General features: G+C 41.0%; 1 protein-coding gene across 6 annotated transcripts in view; it reads right to left on the reverse strand.

Moving 5' to 3' along the window:
* Positions 1-691: 691 nt before the first annotated feature.
* Positions 692-27516, reverse strand: part of MAST2 (microtubule associated serine/threonine kinase 2) — a 345729-nt gene continuing 318904 nt past the window's right edge. For all 6 annotated transcript variants that reach the window (XM_039483465.1, XM_039483464.1, XM_039483463.1 and 3 more), the window contains 14 exons: positions 25816-25954; positions 24356-24488; positions 23174-23339; positions 21786-21887; positions 20037-20159; positions 18763-18872; positions 16711-16862; positions 15323-15633; positions 11658-11873; positions 9495-9721; positions 7882-8004; positions 6560-6696; positions 6163-6350; positions 692-5515 (listed from right to left, as the gene is read on the reverse strand). In XM_039483465.1, the coding sequence (XP_039339399.1) occupies positions 3444-5515; positions 6163-6350; positions 6560-6696; positions 7882-8004; positions 9495-9721; positions 11658-11873; positions 15323-15633; positions 16711-16862; positions 18763-18872; positions 20037-20159; positions 21786-21887; positions 23174-23339; positions 24356-24488; positions 25816-25954 (4199 nt within the window). In that variant the 3' untranslated portion in view covers positions 692-3443. The remainder of the gene's footprint in view (positions 5516-6162; positions 6351-6559; positions 6697-7881; positions 8005-9494; positions 9722-11657; positions 11874-15322; positions 15634-16710; positions 16863-18762; positions 18873-20036; positions 20160-21785; positions 21888-23173; positions 23340-24355; positions 24489-25815; positions 25955-27516) is intronic.

Here is a 27516-nt window from a genome sequence, read left to right on the forward strand (position 1 = left end):
ATGTGCTTAGATGGTTGTGTGTGTGTGTATGTGTGTGTGTGTGTGTGTGTCACACACGTTTTATCTCCCCTTCTGTATAGACAGAATGACACTCAGCTTGCACTCTGAAAAACCATACTAACATACACCCCCCCACACAGATATTAATTTCCAATGTCTCATTTCCCCCATCTCTAAGATGGAGTCAGAAGACTATTTCTTTAAGTTATGATTTTGTTTTTCAGCCAGTGATAAATCTTGGCATGTATCTGGTTCATCATCACAATTTTCCATGGAAATCTTCTCTCAGCTTTCCCCAAGAGCTTTGCTAAAAGGTGCCAGAGTGACATCAGTTAACAGAGTGGGGACTGTGCGTACTTGGGCGGCAGAAATTCCAATTGACAAGGGATAGGGACTGTGGGGCTGCACCAGTAATAGATCTTTTTCTGGTAACACCAGCCTACCTGGGCTTTCAAATGGTGGACTTTTAAAATTGAACCCATTGTTTTGCATCTGCTATACAGACATCGGGAGGCTAAATACGCATCTTACCCTTTCTTTGGCCAAACACTCCTTTGGTGCCATCATGCAAAAGCTGGAATGTGTCAGGCTCCTTCACAATCCTCCTCTGCTCAGCTGTGATTACTTAGGGAGCAATAAAACTGAAATTCACTGTAACAAGTCTTATTTTCAAAGCCAGGAGAGGCAAGATGCTAAAGCATTAGTACTCTCCAGACTGTTGTAGTGTGCTATGCCTTCTGGGAGCTTCCCTGGTAACCTCCCAAACAAGTAGCTATGACCCCCTCCATATCTGAGCAAAAGGTCACAACACTATTAGTAGACTAGAACTGACAGACTATTTAGACACAGTGCTGTTTATTCACACACAAATTATACTGCATTATTTTTCATGGGCAATTTGTCATCCACCCAATTGATGAGTGCCATGGGAGAGGGATGATTCGCTGCTTATTTTATATGTTCATACAAAGACCATTTGGGTTCTATCTTAATATAAATTACCTCCCATGAGATCTAGGTGTGCTTTGTATATAACTCTGATACCCAAGCCAGACATTACATATCACTCCCATTACAAGGCTATCCCCACAGTACAAGTTCATATCTTATAAGTTATTAAATTTAATAGATTTTCCAAAAATTATCGGGCATTTCTTAGCAGATTATTTTCTGACTATGCACATTTTATTTTAGCCTGTACTGCCAACTAGACCTTTCTTCTTGAAAACATCTTAATAGATCAACCCACTGGGAAGAACACCAGTCAGATCAGTTATCATCAGCAAAACCTGCACTCACTATTGTCTTGAAATCAACACAGGACGAAGTGCTTGTCAAAATAAAGAGTGTGTCAAGAGGTTGGTAATGAAGGACTCTGCTTGGGTTGTACAAAGGTCATGATTTACAATTACAAACCCATGTGGATTTGACTAGCTCATGCATTCCAGTGCAAGGATCAAAGACATAGTACGTCTGCCTTTAACACAGTCACTGCTGGAGCTATTTATGAATTGCTTGGGAGTGTTGATGCATTAAGAAGCCTGTGCATTCTTAACAGCCCTGCAGTAAATGTGCGCGCGCGCACACACACACACACACACACACACACACACACACACAGTTACTTGAATATAAAAAAGAACCCCAAAACAAAAGTTGGTCCAAAATCAGTTACAAAATGAAACAAATGGTTACAGAGAAAAAGGCAGGACAAGGGATTCAGAGATTCTTGGGATTTGTGCATCATGAATTAAATCAGGTTGAAACAGAGATGAGAAAATTGTATTCCTATACAAAAGATACATTTAGGGAAAACAAGTAGAAATTCAAAGTGCACAAGAGGTTTTCATAATGGAAAAAAGCAATATAATGAAATTGGACCAATAGATGCAACTCTTTGTCTGGTGTACTGCTGCAAGTGCAGTCACCATTCAGAAATGTTCCTATCAAAATACATCAATGTACGGGGTAACCAGCTACTGTAGGCTACCCACACACAGATATACTCAGACAAGGTTGGAGTGAAAGCCAAGAGCATTCTGTGATGAATGACAGTAGCATTCTTTGACAGTAGGCTTTAATTGGCTAGAGTAAGGAAATGGCTCACAATGCCAGAGATATGTTATACTACATATTTGTCAGCATTTTATTACAGATCTAATCATCCCAAAAATAATGTTATTCAGAACTGGTCACATTTAAAGCAAAGAAATGCTAGAACCCAGAAGATAATAGTAATTCTTAATGGAACCAGGTCAACTGAGCAGTGGACATGGTTTAGCTACGAAAGGTAAAATCTTGAAATACCACGTGTGTTGTTTTGAAGTCTGTTTGCAGCTCATCCACATAACGTAATGAGTCAAAGGTAACAACACTTCATAGCACTCTCTGGGAAGAAAGGCAAATTCAGAACCCTTGCTGGGTTTCTCAAGCTCTGTTTCAGAACTGGCAGGAACACTTAAGCTCCTCTAGATGAACTACTTAGATCCATCCTAAGAGGGAGAGGTCTCCAATCCCCATATGTCATGAAGTTAACGTTACTTGAGGTGCTACAATTATCAGCATTATTATTTTAAAAATAACCATGTCCCTCCATGCGGTGTCACTATTTGTTCTGGATCAGGACAGACTAGAAAGGCAGGCAGCAAAGGGAGGGAGAAAACTCAATTAAAATGTTAAAAGATGGAGGAGAGAGGTGCCTTGCGTCCTGTAAAACAAAGTAAAAACAAACCATCCCAGCAAAACATGCTACAGATTGGAAACTTGCTTCTTTGAGCTTTCATTTGAGAAACAGGTTTTTAAAAAATAATGTTTAAAAAAATATATAGGACTGTTCCCTGCACCCCAGACTGACAACACAGAGGCAATGAACTCTAAGATATGTGTGGGACTGGAGGATATGTAAAGTGACAGAGAAAAAAAGGATCTGGGTTGCGCTGAAGAGGGCTTGAATTTGCAGGATAACCTATTAACAAGGTAATTTTTTTCTCCTTGCCATAGGGCAAACTGGCTTGTAAATATCTAAAAATTTGGGAAACAATGAATGCAATTTGAAAGAGAAAGCTGAAAAAGTGAGAGATTTTAATGTCAGCTGCCTATTTTGCACAGAAAATTCTTTGGGATCTGAAATAAATGCAAAACTGGAGGGAAATGCACAGCACACCCCAAACTCAGGGCAAAATAAAGAAAAAAAGTCAGCAAACTATTTCATAGCTCTGCTTTAAAGATACCCTGTTCCAAAGAGACCTCAAATGGCAAGCACACCGTGTACAAAAATAGAATTGCAAGGATGGAAAAAAAATGCAAAAAGCAGTATGAAAAAACAACCCTCCCAAAAATAGATGTACACAGTTCTATTTCGTATTAGTGTATATTACAAAATTCAAACATGCAGTCTATTTCTGAAGGTAGAGTACTCGGGTGCACGTATTCCAGGGACTCTGCTATGTTTTCTTTACAACATTATCATGTGACAACGGAAAGTCTTGTATTTTTAATTGACCTCCAGCCTCTTTGCTTTTTTCCTGCGTTAGAGTCTCCTCTTTACAAAGCTTCAGACTGCCATCTGGCAGAGGAGATGCCCTAAAAATCTGTCTTCCAGGGGCATGTGGAAGATCTTCTGATGGAGAAGTTTTCCTGTTATCCCTCAAGGCTTCAAGTGCTTTAGAACGGCCAAAACCTGGCTTTTTTTTTGCTGTCAGAGAACACGCTGGCTCCCCAGACTCTGCTGGACTTGCTGACTCTGTGTAGGGTGCACAGGTTGTAGTAAGATTGTCTGTGCTAAGAGGTTTCACTCTTTCTTGACCTAATCCCACGTTTAACGTTTCCTGCCTTCTTTGTTGTGAATCTCTCTTACAGGACAGGTCCATTTGCGGGGACTCTTTATCAGTTTCCAGCTTTCTAGTACCCAACCCGTCAAGCTTCATTGGGCCCAACACACTTTGAGCTACAGTTTCTAACTGAGACACCAAAAGGGCCTTTTCACTGGAACTTGAGACATGTGGAGTTGAGGGTGCAGCACCTGTTGCATTACTTGGGCTAATTTTCCTAGCATTTAATTGATTCTTGCCTTGTGAGGAGCCCTCTGCATGGCACAAGCTTTGCTGTTTTTCCGCAGTAGGACTTTTTGGAGATGTTTCATTTACATTTGCCAGATGTTGAAATCTGTTGCTTTGTTCTGTAGATTGAAGTTCTTGTTTGTGATCGGTTTCTCTGCAGTCCGTTTGGCTTATTGATAGAGGAGAATTTATACCCGCTGTGCAACAAGAAGAAAGTGCTAGTGAAGGTTTAGTATCTTGCTTTTTTTGACTGATTTCTGTTAACAGAGACTCCTCTGGTGCATCTTTGCCATGTGACTCTCCTGAAGAGTGGCTTTGCTCAAACTGAAGGAATCCCACAGGTGGGCACTTTGTATCTTCTATGCAATCCATAGTTTTCCCCTCAGTGTATTTGATGCTCGCATAAGAGGCATCCTCTTGACTAATGTGCTCCAAGGGTTTGCTTTCTGACAATTTATGCTCTTCTGCTGTTGTTCCTGATCCTGGCAGTGGCTTTTCATATTTGCCAGATTCTCCTGGAGACGTTCTGGTGAGAATCTCTGACTGGGATATGCTAATTCGCAGTGCCTCTGAGACAGCCTTAGGTGGCTGCTTAGTTACCTTCTGCAAGTCTGCTGCACCTTTTGGATCATCGGTTAGAAAAGCATCATCCTCCAGATTGTCTTTGCTTTCCAGTTTAGAAGAAAACTTATTATCATCATTAAAAGAGTTGAAGCCCTGTTCTCCTCTGAAGGGTTGCCTCTCCAATCTTCTCCCATCTTGACTATCCTCTGAACCATCATCTGTTTCATCTTCAGAGGAATCTACTTCTCGAATGGCCTCCTGCTTTTGTAGCGACTCTCTCCTCTCTACTCTGTCTTGTCGAATAGCACCTAGCTTCCTGGAAGATGGCTTTTGCAGCGTCCCTTTTTCTGCTAGCCCAACTTTACCTCCTGTTGTTTCATTCACAGACTCCTGTAAACTTTGGAGACTAGGATCCCTTTGTAGCATCTCCTTCTTAAATTCAGAGTGGGAGATATCCAAGCTATGTTTGCGAGAGGATGCCAGCTTCTTTTCGGAGGACAGCGAGGCAGCCAGTTTCTCAGCTGACTGGACTCTCTTCAGCAAAGGAGACCTGGGTGGCTCAGCGCTTTTGGGTCTGGAGATCTGTCTTACCAGAGGTGGAGAGGAATGTAATTTTACAGGAAAGGACTGAATAATACTGGAGCTGCCTACTGAATGCCCTGGCAAAGGAGACGGTGAACGCTGTGGCGATGTGGACTGTGGGGTTGGTGAGGGAGTGTGAGCTAGTGGTGAGAGAGGGATGTTTCCCGCAGATTTACGCCTCGGAGATCTATACTGCCGTTGAAGCTTTGGGGCTAGTCCATGTAAAGAACTGGGTCGGATGTGTCCAGAGCTGGCTGGAGAGTTGGGAACACTGGAACTGGGAGAGCTGCTCTGCGAAGAATTTCCACCAACTTAAAGAAAAAAGAGAAAGGGATTTTTTTTACTGTGTTTTATAATCAAAAACGTTCATGCTATGCTTGTACAATGGTAAGAAGAGCTGTTTGTCACATTACCCCAAGGTATTATAAGGTGGCCTACCATTGTTTCCAGTAGAGCTACTAAGTGATTGTCACATAATCAGTATCAGAAAAAACTATAGGGTATTTCCCAGAAACTCAGTGAGAAAACATTCTGTTACTACCATACGAAACCATATGTATATAAAACCAGGCATTTTATTGTTATTGTCAGTATGCAAGTGTCTTAAAATTCTCTGTCTACTGCCCAAATTTTCAGCTATGATTTTTCCACATTTCAACTATTTTTCTCTTATGTATCATTTAAAAAATAAAAAAAAGGCAAAATACTGTAGAAAGATCATAACTTACACCACACATTTGCACTGCTAAAAGATCCACCCACGTACATAATGAACAGACTGACCTTTTTCATGATTAACCTTTGATCTACCCACAGCAAAATAAGACATACACAGCAATTGCTGCTTTGAAGTTCAAATAAATGTAAACTCAATATTTGGTTTAGTGTCTGTTTTGTATTTTCCTTTAAAAATGAAGCATTTACAAATTAAAATCCCCCCTTTAAACAGTTCTTTTACCTGAATGTACAGACTCGGGAGTAGATCTGTAGCTCTGCGTAGGTGACCGAGGGGACAGGTTGTGGGTTGGAGAACCGGGAACACTTTCTCCAGAAGACAGCGAGCGGTTAAGTGAAGATAAACTACGGCTGGTGTGCAGCAATGATGCCTGCTTTGTGATCTTCCTGAACAAAGAACTCTTCTTCTTACTGGAAAGACGAATTAAAAGTTACTCATTTGTCAAACCAAAAGATCTATTTACACTTACAGGCACATCTCCGTCACTCAGTGTAGAGGCGTGAGGTGAGTAACAATGTGTGCCGCTGACACTAACTTGTTACATGGAAATTGCTTTGGCAAGGTCTACCTACCTTGGGAGCATTTAATTTTCAGAGTTAAAAAAAAAAATCAAACTCACCTTTCCTGCCCATCTTTAGTTTTGCTTTTCTTGTTCCTTCGAGCCATCTTGGATTTGTAGCTGGGCTTCCGAGCTGGCCCAACTTTGATTGATGTGTTCTCAAATGGGGAAGTAGAGATAGATACCTTATTTCCACTCTGTCGGATACAAGAGATGGCAGTCGTATAGAATAAGATTGCTTTTGGCAGTTCTAGGTGCTGAGCAAGTGGATTGCTAATTTATCACAGGCTGACATGTTTTACTCCTTTGACTAATCCCCTTTCCCTCTTTGAGTCTTCATCTCGAGCGGTAAGAGGGACCTCTTTAGTCAGGCTTTCACAACAGATTAAATCTTGGTTTCCTAGCTAACTGGTACAGTTGCACAGAGTAGAAGGTGCACGGGCTTTGACCTCACTTACTGAGATCCTGAATGCCTCAACTTAGGCCTTGTAAGGCACCAAGATATCATGGTGATGGTGCCAATACATACTACCAATGAGAACTACAACAATCTTCTTCCTTCTAGAAATTCAGACAAAGCAGCATTCTTTGGCACCCAAACCTGTTCCCTACGTATGTGTCTGACCCTTTCTTCATGCTGACAGATACGCTGAGATGCATCAAGCATACATCAGCATTAATCTACACTGATGGTGTCTAAAATCCCTAACCTGATCCCCTCAACTCGTATAAGAAAAATACCTCATTTCTTCCATGTGTGCAAACCCCACCAAAGGCTGGTCTTTTGGAACTGTTAAAGGGTTGAATTTATTTCCATAAATGTAGTCAGCACACAAGGAGGTATCAAGATACAAGTCATTTAGCTAAATACTTTCAAGTACCAGCTACTACAAAGCCTCTTTTAAACACTGCTGACAATAATCTTTGAGAAAACAGTGTTAAGAGCTAATAACATTAGCAGCCTAAAGCAAAACAAAATTAATGGGGAAAACGTGAGGGTGTTTGTTTGTTAAAATGATACAGGGGGGGTTTTAGTTACACCATATTAACTTGTTTACTGCTTCCAAATTCATCATTAAAGTCAAACAAATGAGCATCTCTTCTGGTGCCAACTATACCTGATAGGCCCTTACTTTCCACAAACATTAATGGAATGTCAGTTTAAAGTGGAACAAGACACTTTTGGAGACTTTGGAGAGACTTATAATTTCTACCTGGCAATGGGATTAAAGCAAAGGATTTTTGCAAGGCTAATGTTAGGAGCCAGCTATTTAACTTACATTTAAAACGATCCTCTGACAATCAGATACTAAATGGGTTTTAAATCAGTTTTTAGGTATGTACTGTCCACATTCTGTACTACAAGCATGTTCTGGACGTACCTTCAGGATCAGTTCCACCACTTCAGTATGCACCAGTCCATGGACAGACTCTCCATTGACATGGGTTATCAGATCACCTTCCCGCAGACCTGCTTCATTAGCAGGACCTCCTTCTTCCACATGCTGGCAATGACAGGGAAATTATTTACTTGAAAATACACAGGAACATAGGAATAGTGGGACTGGACCAGACCCAAGGTCCATCCAGTCCAGGATCCTATCTCCAACAGTGACCAATACTAGATGCTTCACAGGAAGGCGTAAGAACCCCACAATAGTAGATGTGGGATAATCTGCGCCCCACAGGTCTCATCCTGATCAATAAGAGTTAGAAATTGGCTTAAGCCTTGAAACATGAGGTTAAGTGTCCTTGCAAATCTTTGGTCATCAATTATCACTCTGAATATTCTTGATACCCATATAAATATAAAAAAAATTAAGTCCACTGAGCTTCAGAATTAAACATCCTGGAGCACATCTCTTGGAAGCTGGCTTAAAAGTCTTGTAGCCTCATTCCCCTTTCTGTCAGACTCATTTCCAGGCATTGAGACTGTACACATCATGCATCTGATTCCAACCACAAATTCTTTTCCCACCTCCCATCATTTAGCACAGTACTTTCCTAACTATGACACACTAATCATCCCATAGGGCTTTTCCCCCACTGGTGATGCTGCCATCCCCACCTTAAAATAGGCGCCTGCAACCTTAAGGTGAGGTGTAACTTGTTGCAGCAGCTTTCTCTTCGATGTGGACTGAAGAGGTTGCAAGCCACAGTGCTAATAAATACAGAATTTTTCAAGGCAGGCAGAAGGGACCAAGAGAAGCTACTATCATTATGAGAAAAATCCAGTTCCAGATCATTTTTCTACTTAATGATCAGCATCAAACAATGATCACCACATACAAAGACTGGCTCTCCTAATGAGGTCTGCAGAACACTGATATAGAAGGGTATTAAGAAACCATTCCCTTCCACCCTCTCTTATAACTCTAAAAGAGTGTATTTTAAATAATATACACCATTTTGGGAAAAATGATTATGGTTAACAGTCATATACATTGCCAAAGAAAGATCACATAGATCGTATACCGTGTAAGCGGAAGGAAGAGAGATATGGAGAAGCAGACAGTAAGATCCCTTGGCATAATACACAGCTAAACTGAATGTCAAATCGCTGGACAATCAATGTAAAGGCACTGATGGTTTAAGGCATGTAATCAACTCCAAGTGGCTGTCTTGAAAATTCCAGCAGACTGGGTTGATCTGGAGCAAACTATCACTGTTTACACAGCTCAGGATGAATTCGCTGTAACTAACCCTCATGTGACAACCCCAATAGAGAGCAAGAGGAGCTGCACAAAGACACATGCTTTAACATATGCACTTCTGGTAAAAAGAGGCAGACCTACGTTACCAGTGGTGGAAAAAGGAAAAAGCTGTTGTGATTTTTGTGATGGGGTTGGACTGATGCTGAAACAACCCCTAGCGTTTTAAAGATTTTGTCTGTCAAAAGACTCCTTTGGGTCTGAATTAGGAGAGGGGATACATGGCTTGAAAGAAAGAATTTGCGGCCCCTAAGAACATTCTTATTAGAAAAACAGTGACTTACCCAGACCATGTGATGCACAGCATAGACGTCAGTATCCCCCATGTAGACTCGAATAGCACGAAGGGTAAAGCCGTATTTCTTTCCAGCCCGATGGATGATGATTGGTGGTTTGGGGTTTGTGATAGCAGGAGAAAAGTCTCGGCTTGGTGAGGAGTCCCTTGAAGATGGGTTGGAGGACAGAGAATGAGGTGACATTGGACTAGCCAATGGGGAACAAGTGTGGTGATCTACAGTGATGATACAAAGGAGTGCATATTAGAAAGCCTGACCTTCAAAGGGAAATATAACGCCTGTTAACATTCTAATAGGAAATGAAATCTTCCTTATGTTTTTATAAAGCTAGTGAAAGCGGCACTAAAAATTCCTTTAGTATCAAATGTATCAAGGTTCATTTCCTGCAGTCTTTTTAATTAATAAGTGCTCTGAAAGGTCAAAATCAGTGCTGTTTCCAAAAAAGTGAGTGCTTCTTATTGTGTACTTAGTACAGCGTTGTTGTTTGTCATCTAGAATTACAGCTGGGCCAATGTGTCCATTTTGAAAAGCTATTTTCAGGGATTCATTATGCAACCATAAATATTTGCTCCAGGCAGAATCCTGGAGTATACAGTTTCAGTCCACCAAAGATTTATTTTACTATATTTTATATAGATACCTGCTTTTATATATATGGGATGACAGTTTCTAGATTAGAGAATATACTGTTCAAATAAATAGTCAACATGGTGTGGGTCACTTGTCTGCCCAATGTAACTCAAAACCAACCTGGATTTTAAAAATGAAATTTGATATGAGGTTGGATTACAACTGGCTCAAGGAAGCTGTGGGGGTTTTTAATTCAGAAGGGGCAAAATATTTACAAGTAGTAGGTAGCCAATGCAGGAGCATTGTAATGATTTAAAAATAATTTTACAAATGAGCAGCTGCAGAACCCAGGTCCCCTCTTACATGGGTGTGATTCAATTGGCCTATTGGCTAAAAACAATTACAGTTGTTACTAATATTATTAGCAGTAGCACATGTATTAAAATAGTCTTACTAAACTTAAATAAGCTGATAAGATAATTTACATTACAAAACATACAAAAATATGAACTGAATACACAACTCCTGTATTCGTCTAGGAAAACCTGCCACGAAGTGACCATTAAGAAACACCTGCTGTGCCATCTATTGTGTATTTACCTGACAGATGAGAACAGTTCTGTCGGGGCCTCCGCTGGATAATTAAATAAGCATTTTAGAGAATTTCACGAGGGAGCTGGTAGTTAGAAAACCAACCAGCCCTCAAGCGACAGGAAATGAAATGCAAGTCATCACAATGGAGCCAAACAGCAATCTTCTATCTGCCTCCCGGGTTCCAACAGAGACGTTATTGCTGGTATTGCTGTACCAGGATATTGTGCTGGCCTGGCACACTGGCACTGGTGGTTGGGCTGTAAATTGCAGGGATGTTCCTTGTCTCTTACTAGGCAGGAACAAGAGAGTCCCTGGGACTCCCAGGAAGGCCTTGAGCTCTACAAAGGGGAGGTGGGAGGTAGTGGGCACAAAGCAAGAATTCCTCCCAGCGAGTCTGCTGAACCATGGCCCTTTCTACCCCTGCCTGACAGAGGCTCCTAATGAATGACACAATCTGGTGCCAAAAATTATAAAGCTATATCCATCTCTCTATATACACACCGTTTGGTACTAACTTACTTAAATGTATTTAACCCTCTCATCTGAACATTCCCGGAAACGTTCCTGGAATGCGCCAGATATGTATGATTTCACAAAATGTTAGGGATATCAGGTGCAGAGAAGTAGCAGCAAAAGGGTAAAACTTGTTTTGTCTGTAATTTTAATAGATATTCTTGCAGCATCATTGTCTAGAGACCAGCCAAAGTTCTTGGAGTCAATTTAAACAAAAGGTGCTGTTATCGAGACAATGAGACACAGCTGTCATTTATGGTATCTGTAGTCACAAGATCACAAGTACATCTCCGTCTTCAGCAAAATAATACTCCTTTTCCATGTAAGTGGCAAATACGCAGGCATCCCAATTCCTCTTCCTTCAGGAACAATATCTTTATTGGCAGGAGCAGAAAAACATAGAGGTCCTGTCTGCAGGTCTTTTGTTCAAGGCATTCACATTTTTACAATATCTAAATGTGGCTTATTTCTTACCTGAGGGAATCAGGAGGGAGAGGGCTGTAGCTGATGCTGATTTAATCACTTTGTTGACAGGTCTCGAGGTACGTTTCTCCCCTGATTCCCCAGAGAGCAACCGGTGCCGTGCCCGCCGTACTGCCAAGTCGCTGATGGCTTTTGGAGTGGTAAAATCTGGCCCCTCATTGCTATTGCTACGAATGCGCTGATCAGAGAAATCTGTAGTGCTCCCAGCTACAGTTTAAATTAAAGTAGATTAGAACCATAGGGAATTCCTAACAGCATATTCCCCCACAGGCAAAATACATGAAATCAAAGTCATGTTTACATGTAGTCCAACAGTGAATTTTTCTCAGAAGCAAGCCCAGGGCTTGAGTTCTTATTTATAGACATTTATAACCACTGGCGTTCTTCTGTATGCTGAGAATTACCTGTTTTTCTTTTGTTGGAAAGCCAGTTCTTGAAACTAAGTTGCTGCAATAATAAAATTAGATGAAGCCTAACTCTAAAGCACAGCTTTAAAGTAGTAAGCCATTTAGATAGAATTGTTTATATGGCAAATAACCAGGGGAGGTTTGAGGAAGTACTCTCGTTATTTTTATTACTAGCAAGAACTGTCAACCTTAAAGGCTGCAACAATTGAACTAGGTTTTATGCTATTTACAGAAGAATGGCCATACAGGGTCAGACCAGTGGTCCATCTAGCCCAGCATCCTGCCTTCCAACACAGGCTGGAAGCAGATGCTTTGGGGGAGGGCGAGGCACAAAAATTACAGTAGAAGAATTTAATTAACATTACAAAGTCAAGAACTCAAAAATTAGGAAATGCCAGAATTAATTAATTCAGCCCCCTTGTGTGTATGCATCATGATGGTACAGCCCAATTCAGCGGTTCTCAACCTATTTACCATTGTGGGCCGCATATGCAGCTTCTCTGTTATATGGGCCAGATCCAGGCAATATATATGCTACCTGTATGGCTCTGGGGCTGTCACATGGGCTGCAGCTGGGTGCTGAGTGGGCCGCAAGCAGCCCACGGGCTGCAGGTTGAGAACCACCGGTCTTGTTACATGGCCACATACTATTTTTTCCACAGGACCCTGCCTCATTCAGTGTACAGAATGGATGGTGCTCACACAGTGAGCAGGTGTTCAATATCTGATCTTCTTTGTTCAGTGTATGGTCCCAGGCCTGTCCTACTGCACACTGGTCAAACTCTTCTTTGAGGACAGAATTATTAATTTCCTCCTGGGCTTCTCTATGGTGCCCATCACTATAATAACTGAGTGCTTCACAAACCACTCCTGGGAACCATGGGGAATTATTATCCCCACTCTACAGTTGAGGATCTGAGGCAGAGAGTGATTAAGGTCAAAGGTATCCACTCATTATGACTGTCCAAATTGAGGTGCAGATGAGCTAATTTTTCAGAGGAATTAGCATTATATAGCACTTCGTATGTTCAAAGCACAGACTCCAGTTGCAACTGTGAGCACAGCACTTCTGCAAATCAGACCCCAGATCTCAAGTCAGCACCCAGAAAAGGAGGAACAATAAGTGACTATCTGGGAAACATTTGGTTTACGCAACTGGACCGGAATCTCATAGGAACTCCGGGGTGGAGGCAGGGATAAAATCCAGTTCTCCAGGGAAGCATTCATCTATGGCCATGATACTGTCTTTTCTCTTCCTGCAGTTCCCTGCCTCATTCAGTCCACACCTTCCAACTTCTGAAACAAATGAAGCAGGGGTCTATAGACAATAGTCTCCTTCACTACACAACCCTGATTCATCCCCACAGCAGATCTGTCCTGTGCACTGTATGACTGTTAAAGACTGTTATAATGCAAATGCACAAGGGAGCAAAATTAAGGTTGCACAGGCAATTTTAATTCTCCCATTTACTATCTTTTGAGTGCTTGACTTTGTAACTTTAACAATGCTTTTTTAGCAGTTTTTTGGTAATTTCCGACTTTTTAATAAAGCAAGCTGAGAAAACAAACTCCATCTTGTGACATCATATTAACATCTCCAGTGGTCATCAGCAGGGTTGGGACCTTTCGATCAACTGCACAGACCTCTGTTACTTGAGCTAACGGAGTAACCGATAGCAGTAGTAGGTTGTCATCCTCTATGTGGATCACCATTAGAGAGGTATGGGACACTTTGCCTGTGGATTTCAAAGATTTCAGAGGAATGGTGAGACTGAGAACTCTTGGTTACATTCTAGGTTTGGAAGGAAGTGTGCTCTAGTGGGCACAGATGCTTCTGCCTATTTCCTCTGAGTTTGACTCATTCTGCCCTGTCCCCACCAACCAGTCCCTGTCCCAGTCGTGTCTCTTCCCCTTCCCTGGTTCCTTGTCCCAGTCCCATTCTCCTCACCCTGGTCAGTCTCAGTCTCCACTTCTCATCCCAGTCCCAGTCTCCTTGCCCTGCCCAAGTCTCACCCCTCTTTACTCTCCATCTGAATCCCTTCTCCACCTGCTGTTCCTTGTCCTTCTCCCAACTCCTTGTCCAGCCAGTCCTGGTTCTCTCCCACACACTCTGGCTCCTTGTCTGATCTATCTTACCTCTCCCATCATCTCCTTCCCCTTACTCCACTGGTTCTCAGTCTCAACCTCCTAACCCAGCCAGTCCCATTCTCTGCCCCACTCCCGGGCTCCTCATCTGATCTCAGTCTCCCCCACACCTACTGGCTTCTACTGCCCCCTCCATTTCACTCTCTGGATTCTCATCCCAGTCTCCTTGCCTCGCCAGGCATAGCCCCCTTCCTCTAGCTCCCAGTCCAAGCTTCCTTTCCCAGCCAGTCCCATTCCCCACCACAGTCCTTCTTTCTCCTCATCATCCTCCAGTCCAATTTTCTGTCCCACCCCAGGTTCTTCTCCCAATCTACTCCCCTCTCAGGTGCTGCTCTTATCCCATATTCAAATCAGGCAGCCTCCTTCTCCATACTGCTTGGGCCCAGCATGGGGGGATCACCGAAAGCACAGGAGAGAGAGTTTCTCTGCTCCTAAGTCTGGGGTCTGGACCTGGCACAGCCTGCAGCAGCCTAGAGCTGCAATTTCGGATACAGTGCTGCCCAGCACTGTTCTGAGAATTTAGCTGTTAAAATCTAAGAAGTCTCTACTGAGCATGTGCAAACTGCAATTTTTTTTAATGGCTTACAACTTGGCGGGGTTTCATTGGGATGTCAAAGGTCAAGTCCCTGCTCCAAAAGAAGGGAGGCACGACAGCTTTTCAAATAAAAGGTTACCAGATTTTTTTTTTTAACATGGGCAAAACATGTTAAATTTTCCCCTAACCTTATTCTTGGAAACAACTAAACTGTTCTGGCTAAAATTCTCCTAAAAATTCAGACTGAGGCAGACACCCGGCATGGGAAATTTCAGCTCAAACAGTTAACATTTGGTAAAGTTATACGCAACAGAAAACAGGGGCTTGCAAATGTTGGGCAACCTTGCCAAGTTTGAAGAGGGTCTAGACTGAAGTAAAGCAAACAAGTTTTAAGAGATTTAAAATTACTTTAAAGAAACACACAAAGCCGCAGTAATTTACTAGTGCACTATTTACCATGCAACACTAACGAAAGATGTTACTCATAAAACCACATTTTAGTGCAACTAATATTTGCACCCTAAAATGGACTTCTTGATGGCAGTGATCCCATCCCACCAGGTGCATACCTGTCAGGGTTGAGCTGCTGATGTTGCTGATGGTTGAAGAGGGTGTTGTTGGCCCAGTGTCCTCATCTAAATGCAGCTCTCGCTCCACAGGTTGTTCTGGAATTGGCAGGGGGAGCCCCTCACGCGACTGTACTGTAGATGGTAACGTTCCATCTGACTGTTGCTTTTTGGGGGCAAGTCCTTCTTCCTCAGCTGAGATGGCGAACCGGGGCATGTCGAGAAGTCCTGAACAACGCCGCCGAACAGTAAGAGGCGGACTGGAGTCGCTCTCTGTGTGTGAGGATTCAGACACGGACAAGCGCTTACGTAGTCTGAGAGAAAAAGCATGACCAGGTCACTGGTTGGGTTGTGATAATTCATAATGCCAAAAGGCAAGTGGTTGTTATTGGTATACAAGCGCAGAAATAATGAGTAAGCTCAAGCCAAAGCAATATGATTCCAGGTTCAAGCCTCCCAATTTGGCTGGGGAGGGAGCTTGGTTTAGGGTTGTTGTTTGGACCATTAAAAATTATGGGTATTTGCAAAATTCGGATCTGGATTGTTTTCCCTTATTAACTTTTTAAGATAAGTACAAAATCAAACAAAATACAATGCAATGAAGGTGACACAAATTATTATAACAATCATTATTACCAGTAACAGGGCAAAGAAATGCAAACACTTGTACCTATCATCTTATGCTTTTACCTGCTCTTTTTAATTTTTTAGACTTATTTTTATAACAACATTTTACACAAGAAAGGCCTGAGCAGGATCAGTTTATATTAGTTACACATGTAATCTATCAAGTGTTTTCAGTAAAGGTGTCATGTAGGAAAGACATTCTAGATCACAACCACCTTAAATGCATCCATATGACACCATGTTTTAGCAGATGATCCCCCATTCTGTAACTTGTGTAGTTATTTTTTCCATTAAGCTGAATCCGACAATTATTTCAATCCTTCTGGGTACAAGGGAGGTATGTGGGATTTCTATTTTCTGAGTATTATGACATTTTGCTAACAACAGAGATGACAGGACACAATTATTTCTTGTATTCAGAACTGTGGAAAGACCAATATTTTTCTCATTTGTGGCAGGAGAGAATGTGGGGAGAACTGGATTTTGAACCCCTGGAGGTTGAGACGTTTGGATTGGGAATTTTGTTCAGGCCCATCTCTGAGACTCCATTCTCAGGAAGGAAGCTCTGCTTATCAGCAGAATACCTTTTGCTTTATTTTACATCTTCGCTGTAAGCTTACATCATGTTAGAACTTAATGAGATGTTTTTAAGTAGTACAGAGATTTTACACTGAATTGCAGCTGTAAGAGTTTCTGATGTCAAAGTAGATGGGAAAAAAGCCTTCTTTGTGATTAAATAAAAAGTACAAGTCTAATAAACTCACATTTCAGGAGAGCCAATCACCCAGCTGCGGTCCCGACTTTTCAGACCACTGAGGCTGTCTAGCCGATCATCTTTTTCCTCACTGAGACTGCGCTTAGTTGGTGGTGTTTTCCTCTCTTCATGGATGGAAAGACGGTCCATACTGCTGTACACCTGCATATAGCAAAAGCACTTAAGAGCCATCTGTATGAAGCATGTAGTAAACAGTCCTGCAAGTCCTTATCTAATCAAAAGGTATTTCTCTCCCAGAATGGAAGCTTGGTTTAAAACCTGAACTTGGCAATGTTCTTTGATTAGCTAATGCAGGACCCACAGATGTGACATGCTCAGTCAATGTACACCGGGAAGAAGGGAAGAGGCAAGATTTGGAACTGTCAGATATGTCCTTCTGCTGTAATACCTGCACTCAGAGATGCAACTGTGATGCTACAAAGGCCATTTTTATACTAAAATTTTAAAGAAGTTGCTTAAACGGGCTCCACAAAGTGCTGAAGGCTCAAGGCAGACATCTAGATCTTGACATCTTACCACACAAACTCAACTCTGCCATTAGCATCCTGCTGATGACCTCATTTCATTACTGTGATTCTATCAATATTGCCTCAAGTTCACTAAACCTTTTCAAACAAAAAAGTCTTGCCCTCTTTAAGGAATTTGCTGTGCTGCTCACAGCTCAACCAATGTGTCTCCCTCTGCTGTACAGTGATCTTTTAAATAATTAACCAAACAACAACAACAAAAAAATCCTTTTACAGCTTTTAAAACTATATTTGATTGTGGATCTGATTTCCATACGATGAGATTAATAAAAATGCTGTTATTAAAAATTCAGCACATCAACAAGAAAGCTATTAATAATTTATTTGGCTAAATTGTCAGACAAGTTTTTCAAAATATAAAGAGCTTTTTATTCTTCCCATTCTACAGATGTTGCAGCATTTTCTAAATCTAAACATAAACGTATTGCAGTCAACTTTTTCTCTTTGTGCCAAAAACACTTGAACAGAAGTTGCAGCCTAACAGCTTAATTGCTATTCATAACAGGGGGATAAGGTGGAAAAGGAAATCAAGACTTATGGATTTGTAAAAACCTGTTCAAGGTCCCAACTAATTCTCAGGTCCAATTTCAGTCTTACTTATAGTGGTGTAAACCAGGAGCAACCCCTCTGAAGTTAATGCTAGTTAAAGCCATTGTGATACCTGAGCCAGATCCACAGAGAAGACTGGATAATATTACAACCCTCAAAGTACTTTGAAATAGGGCAGTGAGATACTCTCTTTCACTGTTATAAAGAGGACAGTGATAAACTGTTCTCCATGTCTACTGAAGACTGGACAAGAAGTAATGGGCTTTATCTGCAGCAAGGGAGATTTAGGTTAGCTATTAAGAAAAACTTTCTAACTACAAGGGTAATTAAGTTTTGGAACAGGCTTCCAAGGGAATCCCCATCACTGGAGATTTTTAAGAACAGGCTGAACACCTGCCAGGGATGGTCTAACTTTACTTGGTCCTGCCTCGGAGCATGGCACTAGATGTGATAACTTCTTGTGGTCTCTTCCAGCCCCACGTTTCTATGATGCTATGACACGGGTACTGTGTGTAACTCTTATTAACACAAACAGGTCCACTGAGGAAGGAAGATGTCTTAGTGTTTAGAACAAGTTCAGGTCTGTTTACATGCATGGTGAACAGCATTTGGACCTTATGTGGAGCCTGTCACAAAATGGACTTGGGTTTTTATTTAATATCAATAGTAGACCTATTCTGAGACCTCTTGAACCCCACCTGTTATTTCAGGACAGCCTAGGATAAACGCTGCAGTACTACCACGCGTACAGAGTCCATTACTGAAGATAAACTACTGCAGTACAGACAGCTGACACAAACCATGGTGCACTGTCCTTTCTGCCTAAAACGCTTAACTTCAATGAGTGTTAAAGACTATGTGGCCTCTTCATATTATTTGAACATTGGTTTTTTTGAAGGGCAACTTATGACTAACAGAAAAATCGAAATAAGACTATGATTTTAAACAAACTAGTATGCCTTTACCTTACTGAACCGTGGTGAGCAAGATGAGAACTGCCTAATTTCTACATGGTCATCATCATTTGTGTCTTCATCTTCTTCTGAATCTAGGTGCTGGTACCGTTCCGAACGAGCTGTGAACAAGGACACAGACTGCAGTATAATTAACCAGCACCTAGACAGTTCATGCCCTTTGTACTTTCTATAAAGTACATCAAACAGAAACTGATACTCTCAGGATCAGTCTGCACATAGCAATTCCTATTTGTCTAGCTGCAAACCTTGCCTGTCGTAGAGCTTTGAGTATTTTTGATCATGAAGAATATCTTCAGTAAAACTGTGCATGTGTGCAAATAGACTTCAAATATACACACCGTTTTGCTCTTCCTATTCCTTTAAACATGGACAGACTGAGCCACATTTGCTGCATTGCATCAGCCAGAAAGGCCTTTTTTCAGGAGTTATAAACCTCAGTAAACTAGTGCTTATGATAGTAATGCTATCTCAGTTTTCTGATGTCCATATAAAGATCCTCTGTGACATGAGAATTCTCCCCAAAAGAGGACTCATGCCATGGTATCCTTCTACCCAGCTTAGCATGCCTGGACATTTGTTGCTGTCTGCAAAGCTTGTCAACTGGGGATTGCTAGAAAATTGCACTTCTACCCACGGGGATTGAGCTCCGTGTCCCTGCACTGTATCCCACCATCACTGTCCCAGAACCAAAGCACTAGAGCTTGAGGTCTAATGTGATCACCCCACTGCACTCGGGAGCCAAGCTCTATCTAACTACAGTATTTCAATGTATGAGTTAAATACGAGTTAAAAACTAATATCACCCCAAAACTGTAGGGTGGAAACATGCATGTGGACTGGAAGAGTCATCGCATCTGATGTGCTTGATCACAGCCATGATTTTAACATTACCCAGCACAGTGATGTTCATGTGAACAGAAAGAAGGGAGGACAACAAAAAAAAAATCTTACACAGCTAAATACCTCTATGAATGAAGTAAAGAATTTCCAGGGCTCTTCTGATAATGCTGTGGCCGACAATGGGATATAACTAGGCCACCAATACCAACGAAGCATGGAATAATTTTCATGCAATTCTCATTCAGTTCCAAACTCACTCCTCTCTTGGGACTCAATATAGTACTTTTTACAGAATATCAATCAAATATATTTTATTAAATTGGTGATAATGGTTTTCATTAAGCAATTAACTACATATAAGAAATATGGGCCACATTAAGATGATATAAACTCAGGCTGAGTCAGAAGCTCTTTTTCCTTACTGTCAAAGTAGCTAGTGTCATCCTCAGATTCCAGCTGTGGAATAAATTCTGCTTTCTGTCGAAGTAATCCATTCCAGTCCAGATCTTTAAAGAACCGGTGCTGTTTCACCTCAAAGGTACTACCTGAAAGGAGAGTATTTTTCTAACATTGCTCTCACGTGTCAAAAAAATGCTCAAGACAGGAGAAAACACGAAAGTACACTCATCTAATACACGCATTTTCTGAGAATCACAGGAAACTAAACTTAGGTTCTTTGCCAATGTTGTGCTGACAGATAAAAACTGCACGATTTACCCCCCTTAATGTAAGCACAACACATGCCTACATTGTCTGGGAAGCAGCATCTCCAGTATAATTCTGCAGTGTAAGTCTCAAGAGTGAGAACAAATTAACCTCTTAATTAAAAACCTTTAAATGCTATCTTGTTCACACCAAGTGTATGTGCACAGTTTTTGACTCTGATTCAGCAAGGAACATAAAGATATAAGTAGTTTCATTGAATTCAAAAGTATTAAAATGAGGCACGTGTTTAAAAATATCTTCTTTGAATCACGACCTTTGTTGTTAAACTGGAGCTTGAACACTTCAGAAAGAAAAAAAAAGAAAGGATCATTTGCCTGCTGGGGTGTGGACATTTTAAATGAAATCACTGCTCATAACAGGTATCAGATTTGTCCACAGAAAAGGCCTGGTATGAGAGAAGAAAAATAAGGGCTGTTGGCTGAGAGCAAAGATGCCCACTGTGGGGCAGTTTTAGTGGAATAGAATCTGTCCACCAGCAACTGAAATAAACCCACCAATACATTTTACATATAACAAAACACAACACCCTTAAGGTGGCGATGACTTTCAGCCATCACTAGTGGGGTCTGGATTTGAGCTGGTGATCTCTCTCTTTATGAAAGGCTTCACTTCACATGACTAATTCCTGAGCCACCCAGCCAGTAAGGGTACATTTTGAAATTGTTCTCTGTTTGCATTTTTTAAAGGCTATATATAAATTGAGTTACTAATTTCAAATGAAATGTGAAACCAAACCAAACCAAACCCAAGAAGTTAGTGAAAAAGAGAACAGTGCCATGAAGCTGCAGGGTCAGGCAGGAACTGTTGAACCTGGATTGTCATGTGGAAGTTAGCTAAATGCATCAATGGTTCCTCAAAATCTTAAAAGGGAAAGTGCTAAATTGCAAAGGCTTAAATCTGACCATACATTGCTTATAGATAGTCTTAAGCCCTTTACTTTTCCCAGGAGACTTCAGGTTCTTGGATTTTAGGGGATTACACAGCAGAGTGTGTACCGCTAAAGAGAAAAGTTGTCATTTTGTTACGCTCACAAGTGCTCATCAACATGGAGGGTCACTGTCCTTGTCAAAGAGAATTTCATGCAAAATCTGTTTAAACAATATTCCGATTGAGACACAAATCCCTGACAAAGCTTGAACTGGGGCAGTCAAAATGGCTGTCTAGTGAGGTTATGCTCTGATATTTACAGTGAGTCAGATTGGTGAGCAGACACCTTTTCTTCTTTAACCCTCAAAACAATGGCATTTTTCTGACACATGCAGATTTCACTCTGATTCTGATCACTCTATCCACAGGGACAGAAAGCTGTTCAGACCATCACTAAACTCAATGCAACCTATTTCACAGCACAAAGCCAGCATTTCACAACAGTGTAGCAACTTCCATTGGCACTGCAGCTTCTTTTATTGCTTCTGGTTAGTCTTTTCACAAGAATACGCCTGTACCTGTTCCTAGTCTTTCTAGAGGGTTTTGACAGAGAAGTTTAGATGTGAGGTCCTGTGCATCTGGTGGTAATGCTTCATCCCCTTCTGGCCAGGCAATTTCATCTAAGGAGATAAAGCAATATGAAAAAGGCAAGTCATGAAATCCACAAATGTTTTTATACAATAGAAAGTAGTATGCTATGCCATAGTATGATTTCAATGGGTTTGCATTCAGCCGCATGAGTACTTAATATAATTCAAGCACTGACATTTTCCAAAATAAATATAAATTCAATATTAACCATAGCTGCTGTCAGTGCAAACAGTAATTGTTGGAACAAAACTGTAAGAACTTTAATACATATGAAATAACGATCTTTTATGGCAACACATAAAGAACTACTATGGTGCAGCTGTATCTCATGCCTACACATTCTGGGTAACAATTTTATTAATCAATTTTAGCTCTTGCTTCTTGCAAATCCTGAAACTCGCTTTTCACAAATATTTGCTTAAAATTCAGTGTTTCAGTGAACATTTGAGAATAATCTTTTTCACTTGAATACTCATGGAAAGTGAACACAAGCAAATCAATTAATAAAAACAGAATCAATCAATTTTCTCCAGCATTTGCCCAGCTCTAGCCATGAGATATGGGCCAAAGGACAAACACTTTCCCTACCCAAGGCATGAAGGTATCTAATATAACAGTGTTTACTGATGTACTTTGTTGCTTTTATATAAGTTATTTTTATTACATTTCTGTAGCAATGGACTAATGAGCCCTGTCCTTTGCGTCTACACGGGATAACCAACAGCAAAATAAATCTTGGCCTGCTAATCGGCTTGTTCTTTTCAAATGCAAACACATCACTTTCCACTCCCCACAACACCAATTTCTTTTATAAGCTGAATTTCTCCCTGCACTATGCATACTGACAGAGTTTACATACATATATACCAGGGGTTCTCAAACTGGGGGTCAGGACCCCTCAGAGGGTCGCGAGGTTATTACATGGGGAGTCGCGAGCTGTCAACCTCCACCCCAAACCCCGCTTTGCCTCCAGCATTTATAATGGTGTTAAATATATTAAAAAGTGTTTTTAATTTATAAAGGGGGTCGCACTCAGAGGTTTGCTACGTGAAAGGGGTCACCAGTAAAAAAAAAGTTTGAGAGCCACTGATATATACAGATGACATTTGATGTATGTTAAGCAAGTCAAGAGCTTTTAGCAACATGTAGTGATTTACCAAAAGGGGAGTATGAAACTAATTCTAATACTGAACAATTAACTTTGCTTCTTATCTAGTCTTTCTTCACTAAATTACAGCAGATTTCAATTTTTTCATGCTCTCTCATAGTGAGCTGCTAAAGGTAACCCCTCCAGAGACAGGATAAACAAACATACCACTGATCACTTGTCCAAACAGTTCTTCTGGTGTGTCACCAAAGAAAGGGACAGAGCCAACTAAAAACTCATACAGGATAACTCCCATGGCCCACCAATCCACAGGCTTTCCATAACCCTGTCGCAAGATCACTTCCGGAGCAATGTATTCTGGAGTCCCACATACCTGAAGATGGACAGACAGAAAGGAAACTGTTAATTTACAAGCTGCCATATTTGGAAGCCAGCTTCCTTCTACCTAATTCTTTTTCCACTGCCTCAGCTGATTTTTGTGATTAACACATCTCTTACCACATGGAAATATTCCACAGTTAGTGACAGTCAGACTAGATAAACTTGCATAACCTGTCAAAGATCACAACATTCAGCATTTGTATGAATTGCCCAATTTTCCACCCATGGGGCTTCGGTGCAATTTAGAACAGAACTTTGCTAAAGAACATTATTTGTGCAGAATCATATGTAAACCTTGTGATTCAAGTCTTGGCTCTTCATCATTCAACACACACCACAGTGTCAGGAAGTTCTACAAATCCTTTGATTCTGTCACAAAGAGCCCCAACCCATACATCTAGGAGCACGCACCTTCACAGAGATAATTGCAGGTTCAGGTTTTAAGTTTATAGTTTCATCAGTTTAACTGCATTCAGCACTTACACCACTGCATGGGGAGTGATGTATCTATCTGAACCGTGATCATCAAGTTACCTCTGTCTGCAATTTCAGGTCACAAAATCTTCTCTTATTGCAAAGAGCATTAAACACTCTCAGTCTATACCAGGGGTCAGCAACCTTTCGGAAGTGGTGTGCCAAGTCTTCATTTATTCACTCTGATTCAAGGTTTCACGTGCCAGTAATACATCTTAACGTTTTTAGAAGGTCTCGTTCTATAAGTCTATAATATATAACTAAACTATTGTTGTATGTAAAGTAAATAAGGTTTTTTAAATGTTTAAGAAGCTTCCTTTAAAATTAAATTAAAATGCAGAGCCCCCCTGGACCGGTGGCCAGGACCCGTGCACTGTGAGTGCCACTGAAAATCAGCTCACGTGCCGCCTTCGGCACACGTGCCATAGGTTGCCTACCCCTGGTCTATACACTGAAAAAGAAAAGTCTGCAAAATGCTGCGAAGGTTCACTGATTCAAAGCTGTAATTTTTTAGAAAAACATTTTTCAGCTTACCTGCTTATCCAGGAACTCTCTTGCATCTTTCTCAATGTGTCCCTCATAGAGATTAGTTGTGAGACTCATCAGCCCAATTTTAGAGAGTCCAAAATCTGTTAGTTTAATGTGACCCATGGATGTTATCAGAAGACTGGGAAAAAGAGGAAGGAAATTAATTCAGTATTCACTGCTATAGTTTCGGAAAGCTAGAAAGCTTTTCCTTTCCACCAACAGAAGTGGGTCCAATAAAAGATATTACCTAATCTAACTTCTCTCATTTGAATAGAATGAGACTGTAAGATGTCATTCTTTCCATGCTTAACTGCTCTAATAAGACTCTTAAGATTAAATGCTGTTCTGGCTTTCAATCCAACATCCTTAAAACGATGGGTTTTTGTCAACTTTTGTACCTGCTGTTAGGATTTGAGAGATTGTTGCTGAATCAGGCAGAGAGATCAGTTTGTTTTCGATCCACCTGCTAAATATGCCATAGGAACATCTTAGGACATACAAGGGATTATTGAAATTTAGGACATGTTCTGGGATGCAGTGACTCTAAAAAATAATTGAGGGTCGCAGTGGATAATCAGGTAAACATGAGCTCCCAAGTGTGACGCCAGGGCCAAAAGGGCTAATGAGATCCTGGGATGCATAAACGGGATTCTCAAGTAGGAGTTGAGAAGTTACTTCCCTTCTGTATTTGGCACTAGAGCCACCACTGCTGGAACACTGGGTCCAGTTCTGGTGCCCACAATTCAAGAAGGATGTTGATAAATTGGAGAAGGTTCAGAGAAGAGCCACCAGAGTGATTAAAAGATTAGAAAACATGCCTTACAGTGAAAAACACAAGGAGCTCAATCTATTTATCTTAACAAAGAGAAGGTTAAGGGGTGACTTGATTACAGTCTATTAAGTACCTACATGGGGAACAGATATTTAATAATGGGCTCTTCAGTCTATCAGAGAAAGGTATAACATGATCCAACGGTGAGAAGTTGAAGCTAGACAAATTCAGTCTGGAAATAAGACGTAATTTTTTAACTGTGAGAGTAATTAATCATTGGAACAATTTACCATGGGTCGTGGTGGATTCTCCATCACTCACCATTTTTAAATCGAAACTGGATTTTTTTTCTAAAAGCTCTGCTCTAGGAGTTATTTTTGGGGAGTTCTCTGGCCTGTGCTATACAGGAGGTCAGACTAGATGATCACTTCTGGCCTTGGAATCTATGAATGCATATTAATGTGCATCATGGCAGGGGGAATTACTTTTTAATGATGTTAACACAGATTGACATCTGAAAACAAGAAGTTGAACCTATCAAGAAAACAACATTATAAACTTAGTCTTTTCAAGACTAAATAAATGAGACAAGACTGGCTATTTGCCTATAAGATCCACTGCTTTAGTTAGTAATTATACTTTTATCACGGAGATCTATAATTACATATTTGAACCTGAAAAGTTCAAAACATACTTGTCAGGTTTTAGGTCACGGTGGACAATGCCATAATTGTGTAGGTACTCCAGTGCCAGCACTGTCTCTGCAAAGTACATCCTGGCCATATCGACTGGTAGGGCTCCAATATTCTTTAGGAGTGTGGCACAATCTCCTCCTAGAAGTAAATTACAAACATAGCACTTTGAAATGACATATGAATACTAAGCTACAGTAGCAGCAATACCACAACATTAGATTGGAAGAATTTCTGCCTCCTTAAATTCTCTCTACATTAAAGGTTCGTACCCTTGGTCCTGGATTCTGAACACAGTTTAGAAAATAATTTTAATTTCCATAATGCCTTTTTTATTTTCTATAATTTAAATCTCTATAGTTTCTGTAATGCCTTTCAGGATCGAAACGCATGTCACAAACCATACAAGTAGCTCTTCTGTACAGAAGGGCAGCAATCAGCCGGACAAGCATAGCAAGCTTCACAACAGCATGGGACAGGGGACACTTTTGTAAATGACATTTTAGCAAACTCCAGCTCTTTAAAAAAGCAGTATAATGCCGTTGAGGTCTATGGACAGTGAACAGTAACAGCATTTCTATGGCTTCATCTGAGATGCCACAGGAGAGGAAAGTCCACAGAATTAAATGTATCTGCTTTGGAAAGGAGGAGAACTAAGGTGGGTCAACCTTGATGCTGAGACTACTGAGAAATGCTCTCTCCACTTTAGGGAGCACAGGTAAAGTCTTCTTGCCTTTCTAGGGGAGCAGTCCAACTGGCTTCAATACAACTATTTGTTGAGAAAGGCAAGCAGGATTTGGCTCAATGATTGTATAAATTCATCCTCCAGGTTGGAAAGGAATCTGGGACGGAAGTATAGTTTACACTCAGCCAGCCGTTGTGGCTATATTATTTCTTTTCTTTTTGCTGTTTAAAGAATGTTGCATCACAGATTTAACATGATCCTCCTCTCTATTTGCAAATAAGAATTTACTCTAAATTTGTCAACATGTCAATCAGTAAATTCTGTTTCAGCTTCACTCATTTGTCAGAAACACAACAGCCATAGTTCACATTTTGCAGTTATTCAGCTAGCCCAAACACAGAAGCAGGGCACGGGAAATTAGTTCTACGCACCAATGGAAATATATTATTTACATTCAGATAAAACTATAAAACAAATCCAACTAATATTCAAATTAAATAAATTAAGCGGAAGAAAACAGGAACTAAACAGTTATATGGAGATATACCTAACTCACAGAGCTGGAAGGGACCCTGACAGGTCATCAAATCCAGCCCCCTGCCTTCACCACAGGACCAAGTACTGATTTTGCCCCAGATCCCTAAATGGCCCCCTCAAGGATTGAACTCACAACCCTGGGTTTAGCAGGCCAGTGCTCAAACCACTGAGCTATCCCTCCCATAGATGATCTTCATCAGCTTCCTGTTATTGTACAAATGCTCTGCTGCTTGACCAGACCTTAGCATTTCTGTTCTGGATCTTTTTAACCTTAATACTAACCAAATCATGGGCCAGATCATCCCCTCCAATAGTAGTTCCCCCAGGAGAGCTCCCTGTTAGGATGTCTCTGCCATCATTCCCCTACAGAGACCTTCACACTGGCTCTAGCCCCCCAGCAGCTTCCCTGCACATGGCTCTGTGTTGGTGCAGCTCCACTGCAGCCAAGCTATGTTAGCTGCAGCTACCATTGGGACCCACA

The sequence above is a fragment of the Mauremys reevesii genome, linkage group 8, assembly GCF_016161935.1.
Source record: "Mauremys reevesii isolate NIE-2019 linkage group 8, ASM1616193v1, whole genome shotgun sequence".
NCBI lineage: Eukaryota > Metazoa > Chordata > Testudines > Geoemydidae > Mauremys > Mauremys reevesii.